General features: G+C 37.9%; 1 protein-coding gene across 3 annotated transcripts in view; it reads right to left on the bottom strand.

Moving 5' to 3' along the window:
• The window catches only part of STK26 (serine/threonine kinase 26), a 31,226-nt gene that overhangs the window by 12,701 nt on the left and 3,635 nt on the right, over positions 1 to 14,890 (bottom strand). For all 3 annotated transcript variants that reach the window (XR_012831595.1, XM_075720493.1, XM_075720494.1), the window contains exon 2: positions 4,016 to 4,246. Coding sequence is in view for 2 of the 3 variants with exons in the window: in XM_075720493.1 (XP_075576608.1) it covers positions 4,016 to 4,246 (231 nt within the window). In the remaining variant the exon portion in view is untranslated. The remainder of the gene's footprint in view (positions 1 to 4,015; positions 4,247 to 14,890) is intronic.

Below are 14,890 nucleotides of genomic sequence, written 5' to 3'. Positions count from 1 at the left end.
AGAACCTCAAGAAAACAGACCAATAATAAGTTTTTTAAAGAGTAAAATATCTGATAACAGTCAAAAAACACTGCACTGCTAGGTAAAAATATTAAGGGACTGTCCATATTTTTAAAATCACATTTAGAAGTCAGATGTACAAGCTGTAGCTAATGAGCAGCTAGGCTGCAGAACATAAGAGTATCTTACATGGCATCAGCTGAGCTGACTGAGTTACAAATTAGTAAGTCAAGTAATTGAAATAAAGACACTCTTCCCTTCCCCCTTTCAGGAGCAGGAGCCTCTGGAAGAGCCTGCATGTAGCTGGTAAGCCTGGGCCACTCCATCACAGTCAGCCACAAGGCTGGCTTTGCATCCTGAAGTGCGAGGAAACTGTAAAGCTGCAGGATATGTTGAACAGACTGTACAAAAATGAAATCTTTCATCTGAAATGCTTGCAATTAGGAAACCCTCACAGTTAACATCTCTTCTTTCATGTTTTAGTCATGAACAACTTTTAATTATCAAATATGCTATCTTACCAGAGGAAAAACCGAAACTGACTACAAATTGATGCCAAGAACAATCTGCTTATTCAAAGCTTACTTAAAATTGGTTAAAAAACCAGTAATAAGTTACAACAGAAGATGTTCCGTTACCGTTCAATTGGATGAACTGAGGCACATGTGAAAAACCTGAAGCCAACACATGGTCTCAGCTGCAGTTTCTTCAAAGTAGAAACTATCAAATGTAAAGATTTAAACCAGATCTAGATTACTCAGCTAAGAATTATCAGTAAGTGTTGTAGGCAACCTGAATGCCTTTGCACTGAGGGTTGGCTTTGGTATAGTCGGGAAAATACTAAGGTCTCTTTGATTTAAACAGTGCAAAACTCAAAAAACATTTCTAATGCCATTCCTAGAGCTTCAGAAAAAGCTACATGTATGATTAATATATTTTAGTAAACTATTTCTATTCTGTAAGCATGATCTAAAAGAGGGCAGACAGGCTCAACTGTTCTGTTTTCCTGTAAATAAAGATGAAAAGGGGAAAAGAAAAACTCTATTAAATTTTGAAATACCTTCTATTTACTGTATGTTTATGCTCTTTTTAACCACTACCTTAAAAGGTATTTCTAGGACTATTTTCAGTGATCTTTATATATATAAAAATAAGTATTCTCCAACAAACCTATGGGACCACTTTGAATGTGATCTTTGTACCAGTCATATCCATAGCAAACCACTATTAATTTCTGCAGCCCAGGATTTTGCTTTGTAAGAAATAAGATGTCTTAATTTTCAGATTTTAGCCTCGATGTTCTTCATAATTAAAGGTTAAAGTCATTTGGTACACATATGTACCTATTTCACCGTTTCCAAGAGGTGTCTACTGTATATAAAGAAATTAAATTGTGAATTAAGTACTACACAGCTAAATACTCAGGCTGACAGCCACTCTCAGAGTAATAGCTAATGAAAGTTAAAAGCTACAGCAATTAAGTAAAAAAAAGACAGATATGACTCTCAAAATACCTGTTACTACTAAAATGAAAAGGCAGCATAAAAGATTCTTTCCACATTTAACAAAGCTAATACACTCCTTTCCCTGAGGAATCTCAAGCTGAAAGATCTAGTATTAGCAACCAAGAACAAATCTAGCCTAAGAAAAATTTAGAGCCAAGATACTACTTAAACAGTCATTTTATTTATTTTTAATTACAGAACTAAAAGCACTCATTTATTTGTGGACATTTTTATTCATTTACTTGGGGAACAGTAAGCAGTAGAATTACCTATCATGCTAGTCTGGGATGAATAACATTCCTGTGTACTGTTTTTTAGGGTTGCTTGTTTTTTGGGTTTTTTTTTGGGGGGGGCGGTAATTAGGAATTTCTTAAAGGAATAGGAAAGTAATCAAAATTCCACAAACAACTCCCCAAGCTCTACACACAGAAATTTGCCTTCCCTAAAAATATTGGAAGCGTGAAAAGTAAACAGGAGGTCAGCATTAACCTTTCAGAATTTATCCATTTAGAATAGAAATGGGAAGAACTCAAACAGTGGTGAGGAAAGTACAGAAGCATTAACATGATCATATATTTGCCACAAATTTTTAAAAAGTAAAAAACCCTAACCAGAAGTTGAAAGTTTTCTAGCACTAATAGAATAGCTATACTTACGTATCTAAGAAAAGGTGTAAAAAGTGAAAGGCTTGCATAACAAGGCCAAAGACAAACTGCTGTGATGCACAGGTACTTAGGCAGATTTGCAATACCCTTTTTGCTTTCAGTACCTACGTTGCTGTAAATAACGAAAAGACTATTTTCTTTCCCTATTTAATCCATGACTTATAAAGCTTTTTCCGTCCCCCACCCCCCAAACACACACACACAAAACAACCCCCCACCAAATCAGGGTTTCATTTCCCCATTTACAGCTGCTTAAATTGCTGTTTAATTCTGAAATTTAACTAAACACTTTTCCAAGCAAAAACACTTTCCAAGATTTACCTTGACCTGTTTGTACTTCAGGGCAAACAATTGGGCTTTTACGACACAAAGTTAGAATGACGGATACCCAGGAGGATAATATTGAGGACTTAGTTCACAACAGAAAATAAAGGACTGTAAAAAAGACTGACGTCTGGATCTGCAGTACCATTTGTGCACTGTTCCAGGGGAACATTTCTAGCTGAATTCAAAGTTGTTTTGAGAAGAACCAGCTTGTTCTAATATACTATGATGCAGGGAAGTAAATTCTACTACATCTCAGAACTCTATCACTTAATACCAAAACAAAAATCACACTGATTATGTCCAGTAAAAAGAATGAAAGATGAGACATCAGTGACAACTTGTATGTTTACTTCAGCATGAAGAACTCACAGAATACTGAGTAACTAAGTAAACAGCAAAGCCACCACAGCTGTCTTATCTTGGTCAAAATAATAATTTAGTGTTTGGAGTACAGAAAAGTAAATCACCCACTTAGCATTAAAACATAAATTGCCAAAGTATTCCATTTTTTTAAGAGAGGAAAAAAACCCCATATCAACAAAAAACACTACTAAATAAATTCTGCAAAAGCTTTTATAGTATCACTGAAAGATACAGCACAAGTGTGACACCAGAACTTTTCTCAGAGATCTGTCTTTAGAATAATGTCAAAAACCCCACTATACCTTAAGGAGCCAGAAATGCCTTGGGAGGGGAAAACAAAAACCCAGACGAAAAAACCCAAACCCCAAAAACCCAACAAAAAACACCCCCCAAACCCAAGCAAACAAACGAACAAAAAATGCAACAAAAAAACCACACACAAGCAAACAAAACCCCCAGACATTTAAGATAGCTCTAACTATGCTTAGCACTTTAGCTTTTATTAAATAATTTTAGTATTTTAAAAATCATCTAAAACATGCATGCACTGCAGATCACTTAAGCAATATTTAAGGTGATCATACCTGGACAGTTTTGCAAGTTGAAAAGACTTACTCAACATTTTGGATTTCTGTAGGTTTTCATTTTTGTTTGTTTGTTTTTAAATTATGCCTTAGATAACATTTCATCCAGTGGTTACATAACTGCTGATGTCAGTTTTACTTTGTCTCAGGCCTACTATGCTGCGTAATTACCAACACATCTCTACATGGTGCAGGGTTTCTTTCCATATCAGAAAAAGGGTTTTGTTTTCTGTAGCTACAAAAGTATTTTTAATTCCCCCAGAAAGGCCACAAATTGTGCTAAGGATTGTGGAGGGAGGAGAGAAAACCAAGGTCGAAAGGAAACAGCAATGGCAAGAGGAATCCTCTATCAACTCCATTCATTCTCTAGCCATTTTGTGCAAATTCCAGCCTCGAAGAGCAAGCAGCAAAAGGAGCAAAACAAAGTTAAAAGCTCTGTTCAAAGAAAAACAAAAACCTACTAAAAAAGGTCAAGTTGGCATGATAACTCTTCCTCAGTTTTAGTATTTTTTCCTAGCGGCATTCAAAACAACTGGATGCTAGCAAATCTTTGTGCAATACCATACGTTACCTTTAAATATGATCCGTAGTATTTTGTTACATAAGGACTATCACACTGACTTAAAACAGTTATCTCTTGCTGTATATCTTCTATTTCATCTTCTGCTTCCTCAAGGTCTATGATTTTTATAGCAACCACTTGCTGCGTCCGATTATCAATTCCTTTAAAGACTTCACCGAAGGAGCCTTTCCCAATGCGTTCCAGTTTTGTGAATAGTTCCTCTGGGTCTGCTCTGTGGTTCTAGAAAAAAGAAAAAAAAGAAGCGGGGGAAAAAAAAAAAAGATACACAAGTTACTTAATTTACTTCCAAGTTATTAGCCCTCATTACTTCCCAAGAAGCACACCATCCAGATTTATTATCAACAGAAGGCTCGCATCAGATAAATTTATCTGCACACTAACTTGTAATATAGCTATTAGTTACAGAACATATATTATGCAATTATGTCAAAGGTAAATGAGCCTCACCAGGAAAGGAGTCAGGTACAAACCTCATTTCACTTCCCCATGTAACCACCCCTTTAAAACGAAAGAATAGAGCTGTTCTTAATATTAATCCTATCTGTACAGTAATTCAGAAGACTGAGGGATGCAATTACTGGCACAGAAACACTAACAATATCACCCAGGCAGAAATGGCTGGGCTTTCCACCTGGCCAACAGCCTTGGGCAGAGAAAGCATCCCATCAACTAATAGAGCATGGAGCTAGTTGTGAGAGGACTGCACTACCGGGCAGATTCTGAGATCTGGTAAGATCAGGCATCTTCAGGGCAGCTAGAAGTGCTGACAGAAAGTAGAACAAAAGGGACTGAGAGATGTCTGAAGAAGGAATAAGGCAGCTGTAGGAACACGTGTGACAAAAGCAGCAGCAACTGCCACCCAGCCTTTCCCTGCTGCTAGAAAAGCTGCAGAATTGTCATTTAGCTAGCAACCTAGTATGTTCCTAAACTACAACATTAGTTGCAATAAGGAATAATTAACTGATAGTTCTCCATTTACAACAGAGACACACACCCCTGCTCCAAGAAACAACAGTTATGAGAGAAGCTTGGCAAAGCTTTCCATTAACTCTAAAATACTCATCTTCAGAAAAACTAGCTTCATTGTGAGACATGCTTGGAGCCTGGGATTCCAGGAATCATTCATGCTAACTAACAGCTACTGTTGATTTGATATGAAACCTGTTAAACACTTCCAGACAGATAAAAGAAAAGCAATTTAGTCACAGATACAGTCAGCCAATCCAACCCTTCACAAATGTTTGATGAACTCAAAGGGCAACACTTGGGTTTTGCTTGGGGAGCAACCTTAAGCAGAAAATTCCTCTGGGCTCCTCAGTGGAAATGCACATCACCCAATCCTATACACCCACTTAACGGTCATCAACAAAACAAGCCAGGCCTCCAAACTCTCTCCCTCAAGCTACTTCAGGTGAATCAGAGCTTCAAAGGCTATTTTAACTTCCGACAACTCCCAACGCCATTGCGTGGGAGTGCTGGAGTATAGGGAGAGATCAGGTATGGCTGGACTTCCAGACACTGCAGAACTCCATGTACATCCCGGGGAGGGAGAGGTGGAACAGAGGGGCATCAGAGGAGAACAAACTGTGTGGGACTACTAGAGGAAAAAGTCGCATCTTTCTATTCTGAGAAAACCCTCTCACAGCAAGCAGCTTCTTTACGCTTCTGTTATTCACCAAGGCTGACAAGGAACTGTAGGACACTCCAGGGTAAGGGCAAATGTTTCTGACCAGCTATGGCTAATATTGAGATAATGTCCTTTGGAAAGGCTTCAAACTTAGAACACTATAAAACTTAAAATATGGCCTTAGAACAAAGACTACCTTTTGAAACAGATTTGCTTTTACTTTTCTTAATTTCCTTACCTTTCAGACCATTGTTCTACAGGAATGTTCTACAACTAATAAAAAAAACCCAAAACACCAAAACTTTAAAAGACTACTTTTTAAACAAAGGTAAATTTATATAATGCAGTAATGCCTATCCTCTTCCTCCTGGTATAGAAAAGGATGGACTTTATAGGATGGATTTTAAAGGATGGATTTTATATAAATAAAAGTGTGTATGTGTGTATACACACCCCAAATATACACCAATACATTTTTGCAGCACAGCTGCCAGCTAAGCTTCTAATATGGTAGAAATTAAGATTTCTAACACTATTAACACTTCTGAGCAAAACAGCCAAATGTTATTCCCTATTCTTTCACGGATCTTTCACTGAATGGGAAAAAGGTTTAGAAGTTTTGAAAGTTGCCTGCATGAATAATTGGGTTTTTAAAAAAAAAAAAAAAAAAACAAACCCACAAACAAAACTAGTTTCTGTGGGGAGTCATGTCTGTTGAGCAGCAGATGGTAACAATACAACAGACTGTGTATGGGCTCCATCATCACCTCCCTGAAGATAACACCTGTAAGTGGACAAATCAGGAAGAGAATCTATTGCTCTTCCCCTCCCTAAGCCCATTTCCACTGCCAAAAGCAGCAACAAGTACGACAAGCACAGGCACATTCACATGCCAACTTCAATCTCACCAGCATGAGCAACAGTACCAGCACGAGCGTGACAATACAAGCCCTCTGCATAGCTTAGGAAGTCCACCATTTCACCAGTCCAGCACAACTATACAGCCTGTGCTAGTGTTCAGTAAAATCTCTCTTCCTCTTACCCAGTCATGTGCCATTACTGTATGTGTTTATACACATAGGTATGTACACATACAAAGTCACAGGATCATAGCATAATTCGGCTTAGAAGGGACTTCAGGAGGTCATCCAGTCCAACTGCCTGCTCAGAAGCCCCAAATAAAAAACACTATAGCATAATTTTTGCCAGCATACCTGCAGTAGTTGCATCAAGTATTCTGCCAGTATGGCTTATATAAGCATTTTCTTTTTATTCTGATAAACACAGCTACGCAGCAATGTCCTGGCTGCATTCTGCTACAAGAATGACTGGCTGACTCACCTTCCCACCTTTTCACGTACCTGATCTCCAAATTCTGCGTTCTTCCTTTGAAACAAAGTTAAAGCACACTGATTATCTAGCTTCCAGGGTTATACAGATATCTAATGACATACACCAAATTAGAAGAAACAGTATCTATGTTAGACTGCTTCAGGATGTGTCAGTGCAGGACAGCTCTTTTACAGAAACAAGTCTTCTAAGAAGGTTCATTAATGAATTTCATTAAAGGCTACTGAGTACAACTGGACGAAAAAACAAAGCTTCAAAAAAGCTTGGACAGAGACTGAACTAATGCCTTGTATCTAATAAAATCAAAGCCAGGATCCTCTAGGTCTCCCAAAGCAAATAATTTAACATAGTCTTGTGAGATTTCTCCTAAGCAGTCTGTCAATATGAGAACATATAACCCATTATCTTAACAGTATTTCTAAAACCTGACCCAGAAATGCTGTTATATTATCTGGATTTTCAAGCATCTCCCAGGCTTTATTTGGAACAGAATTAAAATTGTAGCAGTACTACAAAATAGCTCACCTACATTGGGAGACATTACTCAAATACGCATTACATAAAGAAGCAATAATTAGCTCAAAAGGTTTTATAAAAGGTTGGTAAGAGAAGACTAGAGTGTCTACTCATACGTTTTTCAAGTATCCACTACTGTGGCACCCTAACACGTACTGGTATCTTTGGAAGCCATCAGAATTACCTCTGTGTTTAAAAGACTGCCATTTCAAGCAATTATGCACAAAAATAAAAACCTGATCTTCACAGTCAGGAAGAAGCCAAAGGTAAACTATATGGAAAAGAGCTATCTTACAGAACAGTCGAGGAAAAGAAGGTGATGTTATGGTAAAATATTTAAAAACAAACCAAAACCAACCCACCATCACAAGAGCACCCCAGTAATTAATTTGTTGTGCAGCCTCACAGTTACATCAGCATTAAAACGCCAGATCAGAAATGTATGCCGACTTTGTTGCTGAAGCCAGCATGCACTGCACCATTTCTTTTAAGTCCCACTGTCTGCACTGTCTGAATTATGGCTAACAATAAAATTAAATAGCAATTATTAGGCTTAGTTTATTATCTGTAAAATCTCCAAGATACCTCTTATTGTCTTAAGAATTAATACCTGAAATACCATAAAAAAAAGACACCTGAAAGTCAATAAAAGAAGAACAGATTAAAAGTTACGACATTTAATCTAGTCAGCATTTACCTGACTCTTACAAAATACTGCATCTGGATTAAGCACATTGAAATCATAGGTAGTCAGTCCATTCATAGACATTTATCTATTCTCAGATAATAAAGTACTTTTAAGTTTTTCTTCTGTTCAGACCCCCCAAAAAATTGGAATTAAGAGGGAGTAAGATTGGTAAACCTGATAGGCTAATGGGACTTCTTAGAGTAATGTCTTAATCAACAGATACATTCATCTTAATTGAATTTCTCTCCATACACTATCTGCATGTAGTTTCAGATATTTTATATATATACACATTAATTACACACCATACATATTCTATTATAAAACAATATATATTCACATACATTATATATATTTCCATATTTTATCTGCATAAGGTATGTTTTACTTCTTTACAATAAAGCCACCACAGGTAGTGACAGATTTTAATTCATGGAGCTCCTCCCCACCTCCCCCCATCAATTTTATTTTAAAATCCTATTACCATTAAAGTTACTCACACAAACAGTGCCATAGGCGTGTGTGTATATATATAAAAATTTAAATAGGTTGAAGTTAATGAAGGCACAGGTGCAGATCCATTATTACTTATAAAGAATCAGAAAAAAAAAATGAACCTGCAGACATTCAAAACAAGGGCGGAACCTGGAAAGATCTTTTTTCTCCATCTTGCACACACACTCTTGCTTCTCAGAGACTTTCGCATGTAACTAAACTCTGATGCTACCCTGCAGTCCTGTTCAAGACTCAAACATCAGGATAGTAGATACTTCATTATATTTACTAGAACTGTATGATACATACTGAAGAAGAAAATTATTTTAACAACAAAACAATTTGATATCAAACCTTTACATTATCAAGCTTTTCTACACGGTAGGTAGCAAAAACTAGATCTGAGCTTTGCTTAAATGGGACCTGACCTCTGTTACACCCCTTATGAAACATCTCCCTTATCTGACAAGGCCAAGGCTCATAGCCATTTTTAGTGAGAACCTGAAGAACTTCAGTACAAAACAAAAGTGAAAATAAGCAAGCAAAAAAACCATGTGGCTTTGTTTTCCTCAAGTCAGCCATGAGGCAAGCTGCTTGAAAATTCATGAGACTATCAAAACTTTAAAATCAGCATTCAAACCCACCCTCAGATTTTCAAGGAATCACCTTCATCTTCAAACTGCCTCTGACCTGTGGCAGACGAAAGCTGTCAATAGTATGTTGTGCTGAAAATGGAAACCACTGAACTCACTTCCTCTATTCTTAGCTATTCTTTCACTTTGGTAAAACAACATGAAGCAGCTTAGGAAACAGCATAAATAAGCAAAAAGAAAGAATAATAACACATCTTCCAAAGATTAGCACTCTGACACAGGCAATTAAAAAAATTTACACCAATTTTTTATGAAGAGTATTCTGCACTGAGGAAAGGAAACACAAAGAGAAATTTCTCACGCCAGTGACCTTCTCTGTAACTGAATATCCTTACGTTTCAAATGGAGTCCGACTTAACTCCCATTCTATGTATCAGTCCCTTTTAATCACCTAGTATCTTTAAAAAAAGAATTCCTCAAACCACTACATACAGCTGCATATCCTTCAGTCTGCTCACATCTCTGAGGAGCACGGCCTACCAAAGGAGTCAGAGGAGGGAGGGGGGCAAAAGTTACGTGGCTAGGTCTTTAAAAGATCTGAAAAAGACATAAGTGACTGCATGCTCTATAGCTAGGAAGGATGGACATCCTTAGATGGAGACAGAAGTCAGTTCTAGAAATCAACAGGTTCTGGTATCCCAAAGTGTTCAAACTCTGCTCCACATTTATTAGAGTTCAACAAGCTGATCTTTCAAAACAAAAATAATCCCCTTTGTTGAACAGTGCAGGACAAGTGACTGCTTAATGGGTAATTAACCCACCTCAATGAGCTAACTGCCTGTACACCTGAATTAGAAGTCAGAAGATAGAGGACTACTGCAATTTCTCATTGTTGAAGAACATTTGTAATCTATCCGTTTTATGAACTGCTTTGAAAAACGTAATCTGCAGAGAGATTACAAAAGTCACATCTAAAAGGAATATGGAAAAATAACCATTTATGGGCTGCACCCTACTTTCAGCAGTATGCCTTTCCTTTCAGAGAGCAGCCTGTTTATCAGTACACAATTTTTTTTTTATTTTTGCCACACCCATTTAAAGGAACAACTACGTCAAAACTCTGCCAGCAATAAACTATATCATTACGGCATTTGGATCATTTTCCTAATATTTAGACGTTCGGTATCTACAGCTAAATGGCAACCGCTACATAAATTTTACAGGCCTCCTCACCGCTCTATCTTAGAAGCCATTTTAGCATTTTTTTCTGTGCAAGTTGGAACTTGATACACAGATTTTCCTCCTGTAAGATGAAACTTGTACTATTATCCAGATAGAACAAAAATAACAAAATCCAGCTTTTTAACTTGCCAGTTCATAAACTAGAAAGTAGCAACAAGACCTTCAGTTTAACACACACATAAGTATATTTGTTAAATCTCTCTACTGAAGTAGTCATTACTTATTTTCAGGCTAAACAAAATTAAAGCAAGGCAGAAAAACACTGGTTGAAAAAGGACAGCTCCAAAATACAATGCTGGTTAGAGAGCAGGCCACACATTATTTACCACAGATAACTCTCCAGGCATAATCACTGCCTGCAGTGAACCCCAAGTGGGAACCCATGGTTAGAGGGTATCACACCATTCCTTCAGCTTTGGTAGGGACGATTTTGAGAAAGGAAGGCAAACACACCAGTCTACTAGAATCCTAGACTTCTGTCCTCTCCCCAAGGCTAGACAACCACAAGCTTGAAGGCTGTACTCTCCTCTTGAATACTGGCCCGTGATTGTATCAATCATATTGGACCTGAAGCTACAAGAAGCACACAATGAAAAACCAGAAATACAACTCCAAAATGAGCTACAAAAGGAAGCAAGAAACCCACCCTACCAGAATCAACCTGCCCGTTTCAGGAAACTCCTTTTTCAATTACTTTGCAGCTCATTCATAGCATCTCATTACATAAAAGCGAGGGGAAGGGGGAGGGGAGGAAGAGAAACACCCTGAAAAAAAATTCAGATTCTTCTTGCCAACTAGGCTGGAATAAAGCTGTGCAGGAATGTAAAAATGTTCTTGCTATGACCAGTTGCCAGATGACACCTTCCTAGGTGAGAGATCAACAGGAAGCTCATCTTGCTCTGCTCATAATTCTCTATACGCTTTTAATTGATTTACATCAGTAGAAATTCAATCTTTTTCATTCAGTGTTTTACATTTAGGCACTTTACAACACTTATGGTCATTTCAAGCTGTACAGTGTTTTTATTATTCTGCATTCAGCTCCCAACACAGAAGCCTGCACTGAAATACAACTTGACATCTAGCAAAGCATAGATACCCTATGCTCGCCCCCCAGCCAACATTATTCAAATATTCAGAACACATAACGGTACCCAGCTAAAAGGAAAGCCTGTAAAAGATCGGGGAGCAGGGAGGAAACAGAAAAAAACACCCCACATTCTTCAAGACTGAACAGATGGTCCTTGATTTCTGGTTCATGAAAACAGTGAAGGCACCCTGGGCTCTTAGGCTCCCCCTTCCACACACAGCTCAAGTGCTAAACCTGCAGATAACTAACATTTCTTATTCCTTGTTCTCCTTCATCAATGCATACAGAATTCACACAGATCCAGGATAAATCACACGGCAAAGCTTTTCCAGATACGCTGCCTCAATCAAGACCATTCAAATACAGATTTTGGCAAGACAAACTTGGCTTCACACTTCGAAGAGTCAACTACACAGTGCTTCAAAGCTTCCTTCATAAAGAAAGATCTAAGCTGAAGCCATGCTCTTTCCCAAGCTATGGACCTAATCAATATAGCCTATCTCTGCAAAACCACATGCACAAGATATGAGGAAGAACAAGACCGGCGAGCTACTGTTACCTTGTCCGTCCCTTTATTAATAGTTTCTCTGATTGAGTTCTTTTTGCCAGATTTATTTGGCTAGCAATCCCTCTGGCAGAATGGATTTCAGTGAATATCACTGGATGGGCATCCTTCCCATCAGATTTATGTCTCTCCTTCAGATCTGAGTGTGCTCAATGATCCGCATCTCATCAGCAGAACAGACTTGTTCTAGAAGAACTGCTAGAAGTTTAAATTTAAAGAACAAATGACAGTTCTTTAAATAGAGTAAAAACTAGTGAGGCACTATTAGGAAGGAATTTGATCTTCAATTATTATGTTAGAATGAAATAGCAGGATTTGGAACAGTAGTTCCTGACATGATAGATACCTCACCAACCCTCTGTTTCTGCAAAGACAACATACATGTAGCCACTAATTACAGCATGTCAGAAAATTATGTGTTACAGAAGAATTTCAAAACCAACTTTGTACAGTTCATCCCCAACCCCATCTCCCCAAAGCCCATCCCTGAACTTTTCAAGTCAATTATTAAACTCAGTCCCTAAGAATAAATGAAAGACAGAGACAAAACAATAGTCTCTCAACACTTTTCAGAGCTGGTGACTCTTTCCTAAATCTGAAGGTAATGACCAAAGAGCAAACGAGTGGTACTTTTACTAATAGGTTTAAAATTCATCCTTTCACTTTTGGAGACAACTGAAAACAATGAAAACTGAGGACGATATGCCTGCCTATCTTTACTAAGACGTCTCATATGACAAATACTGCTGCAGAGGCACATTCAGTCATATATGCCTTTCATGGTGTGCCACAAAGTTACTATATATAAAGAAACACTCCCCCTGCCCCCAAAAATAAGCATCTAAAGAATTCTGTTTCCTTTTTTTTTTAACAACAAATTGGAATACATTACTGAGCTACTACTCGTTATATATTCTCCTTTTTGAGGAAAAGGAGAAAAGAAAAAGTTTCATCAGGACTTGTAAAGCACAACAATAAGTCATGGGAGTTCAGAAACAGCCAGTGTGAATCTTTTCAATGTTAAATTCAACAGAAAAACACCCACAACACAATACAGAACAATTATATATTTTTAAAAGTCTGGTTTCAGATGTCATGTTTTTACCTTTTGGGGGGAATGATCCTCTGCCCAAAACTGAGAGTATATGATTGTACAGAACAGCAGAGAGATTAAGGTGAGATGAGCTGAGTTTGTTTTATGTGCTCTCTGCAGTTTCAGCAGATTTGCCTCTGAATTCCAGGTCAGTTCACTTAACAAGTGTATAAAACTGTAAAATTTGCACAAAAAATACTAGTAAAAGACTGCTGTGGATTTTTTCTTCTAAGCCTGATAAAAGCATCTGCTGAATTCCAGCTGATTATATACCTACACAGCTCCCATGTATCAAACGCTTTCCAGAGCTTGCTCTATCCTCCTCCTTTGATAACAGTAAGACAGTACAACTAAGCCCTACTTTTCTCTGTCATCAGAAAAACTTATCACAATGCACAAGATGGAAGAACCAAGTTCAGCTAATAAAGCCTGAGCTGAGTTAGCAGACTAGTATTAGGTATGATACAGCCTGTACATCAAGCACGACCAGGAAAGGAACAACTGCAGTGCTGAATTCCACAAATATTTTAATGCCTATCTGCTTCAAGTAGCAAAGAGGTATGTTCTCCAGAGGTCTTAAAATACTATCTTCCTGCAGCCTGCCTGCACTGTGGCTCAAAGTACAAATCAAGGAACTGAAATTGGACAATGTATTCTCACCAAAACACTGGAGTCCATCCTAGCTTAATCATAAGAAAACCCTGTTTTCTAGGCAATGTGGAAGTCTCCTGGCATCCTGCAAGTGCTAGACTTTCCAGTTTCCTTTAAGTCATGTCTCCAAATAATAAAAGTTTGAAGCCTTTTCAAACTCACTGTGGAAGAATCTGGATACAGCTCAGTTCCTAGGAGAGGAATAAATTAACAGATCCTTGAACAGATCTTTCTTCAAAGGTTTAAGTTCCTCTTAATACCCATCCTCTAAACATTTAAGCATTTGACAGTAACAGACTGCTTGCTCTTAACAGAAGTCATATTCTTGTAACTACAATTCATAAGGTTTACTAGAAATCTGACACACTTCCAGACTAGCTTTAGGCACCACACAAAGAGCCCATTTGTACAGATGCACTAATTTAAGAGAAAATGTATTTTCTCCTGGTCTATGAAAAAGACCACTTCCAAAATTAAATGCTACCTCTCCTTTAATTTTTCTATACCCATCCAACAACTAGATGTTAACTGATCTGCCGCTGAGCATCCTGCAGGGAAAGACTCTCCAGCTGCCTGGCTCAGGTTGTTCAGCGAGCAGCACCCTACAGCCAGTCTGTTAACTGGCAGTACCAAGAGCAAAGCTCACCTTTACATCCAAGTTTGTATTTAATCAAGCAATCCTTCAGTTGTGAATCAGAGTACACCGGCTAACAGGTCACATGCTTCTGGGCTTCTCTGCTTTTAGAGGAAGTTAGGCTCTTTACTGCAAGATAGTCTGAATGCCAATAAAAACAGATGGAGATCAGGTCTAAACAACCTTTCTGGCTGCACTCAAGGCTACTGCCATACAGGATCAGGAGATACCAAAAAAGCCATGAGAAAGGAAACAAAAAGTGTTTAGACAAGTAGGATAGAAGAGATAAAGAGAAATAAAGCCGCAAACCAGGTTCCAA

The sequence above is a fragment of the Pelecanus crispus genome, chromosome 13 (assembly GCF_030463565.1).
Source record: "Pelecanus crispus isolate bPelCri1 chromosome 13, bPelCri1.pri, whole genome shotgun sequence".
In the NCBI taxonomy this organism is placed as follows: domain Eukaryota; kingdom Metazoa; phylum Chordata; class Aves; order Pelecaniformes; family Pelecanidae; genus Pelecanus; species Pelecanus crispus.
This window is presented reverse-complemented; position numbering and strand designations above follow the sequence as displayed.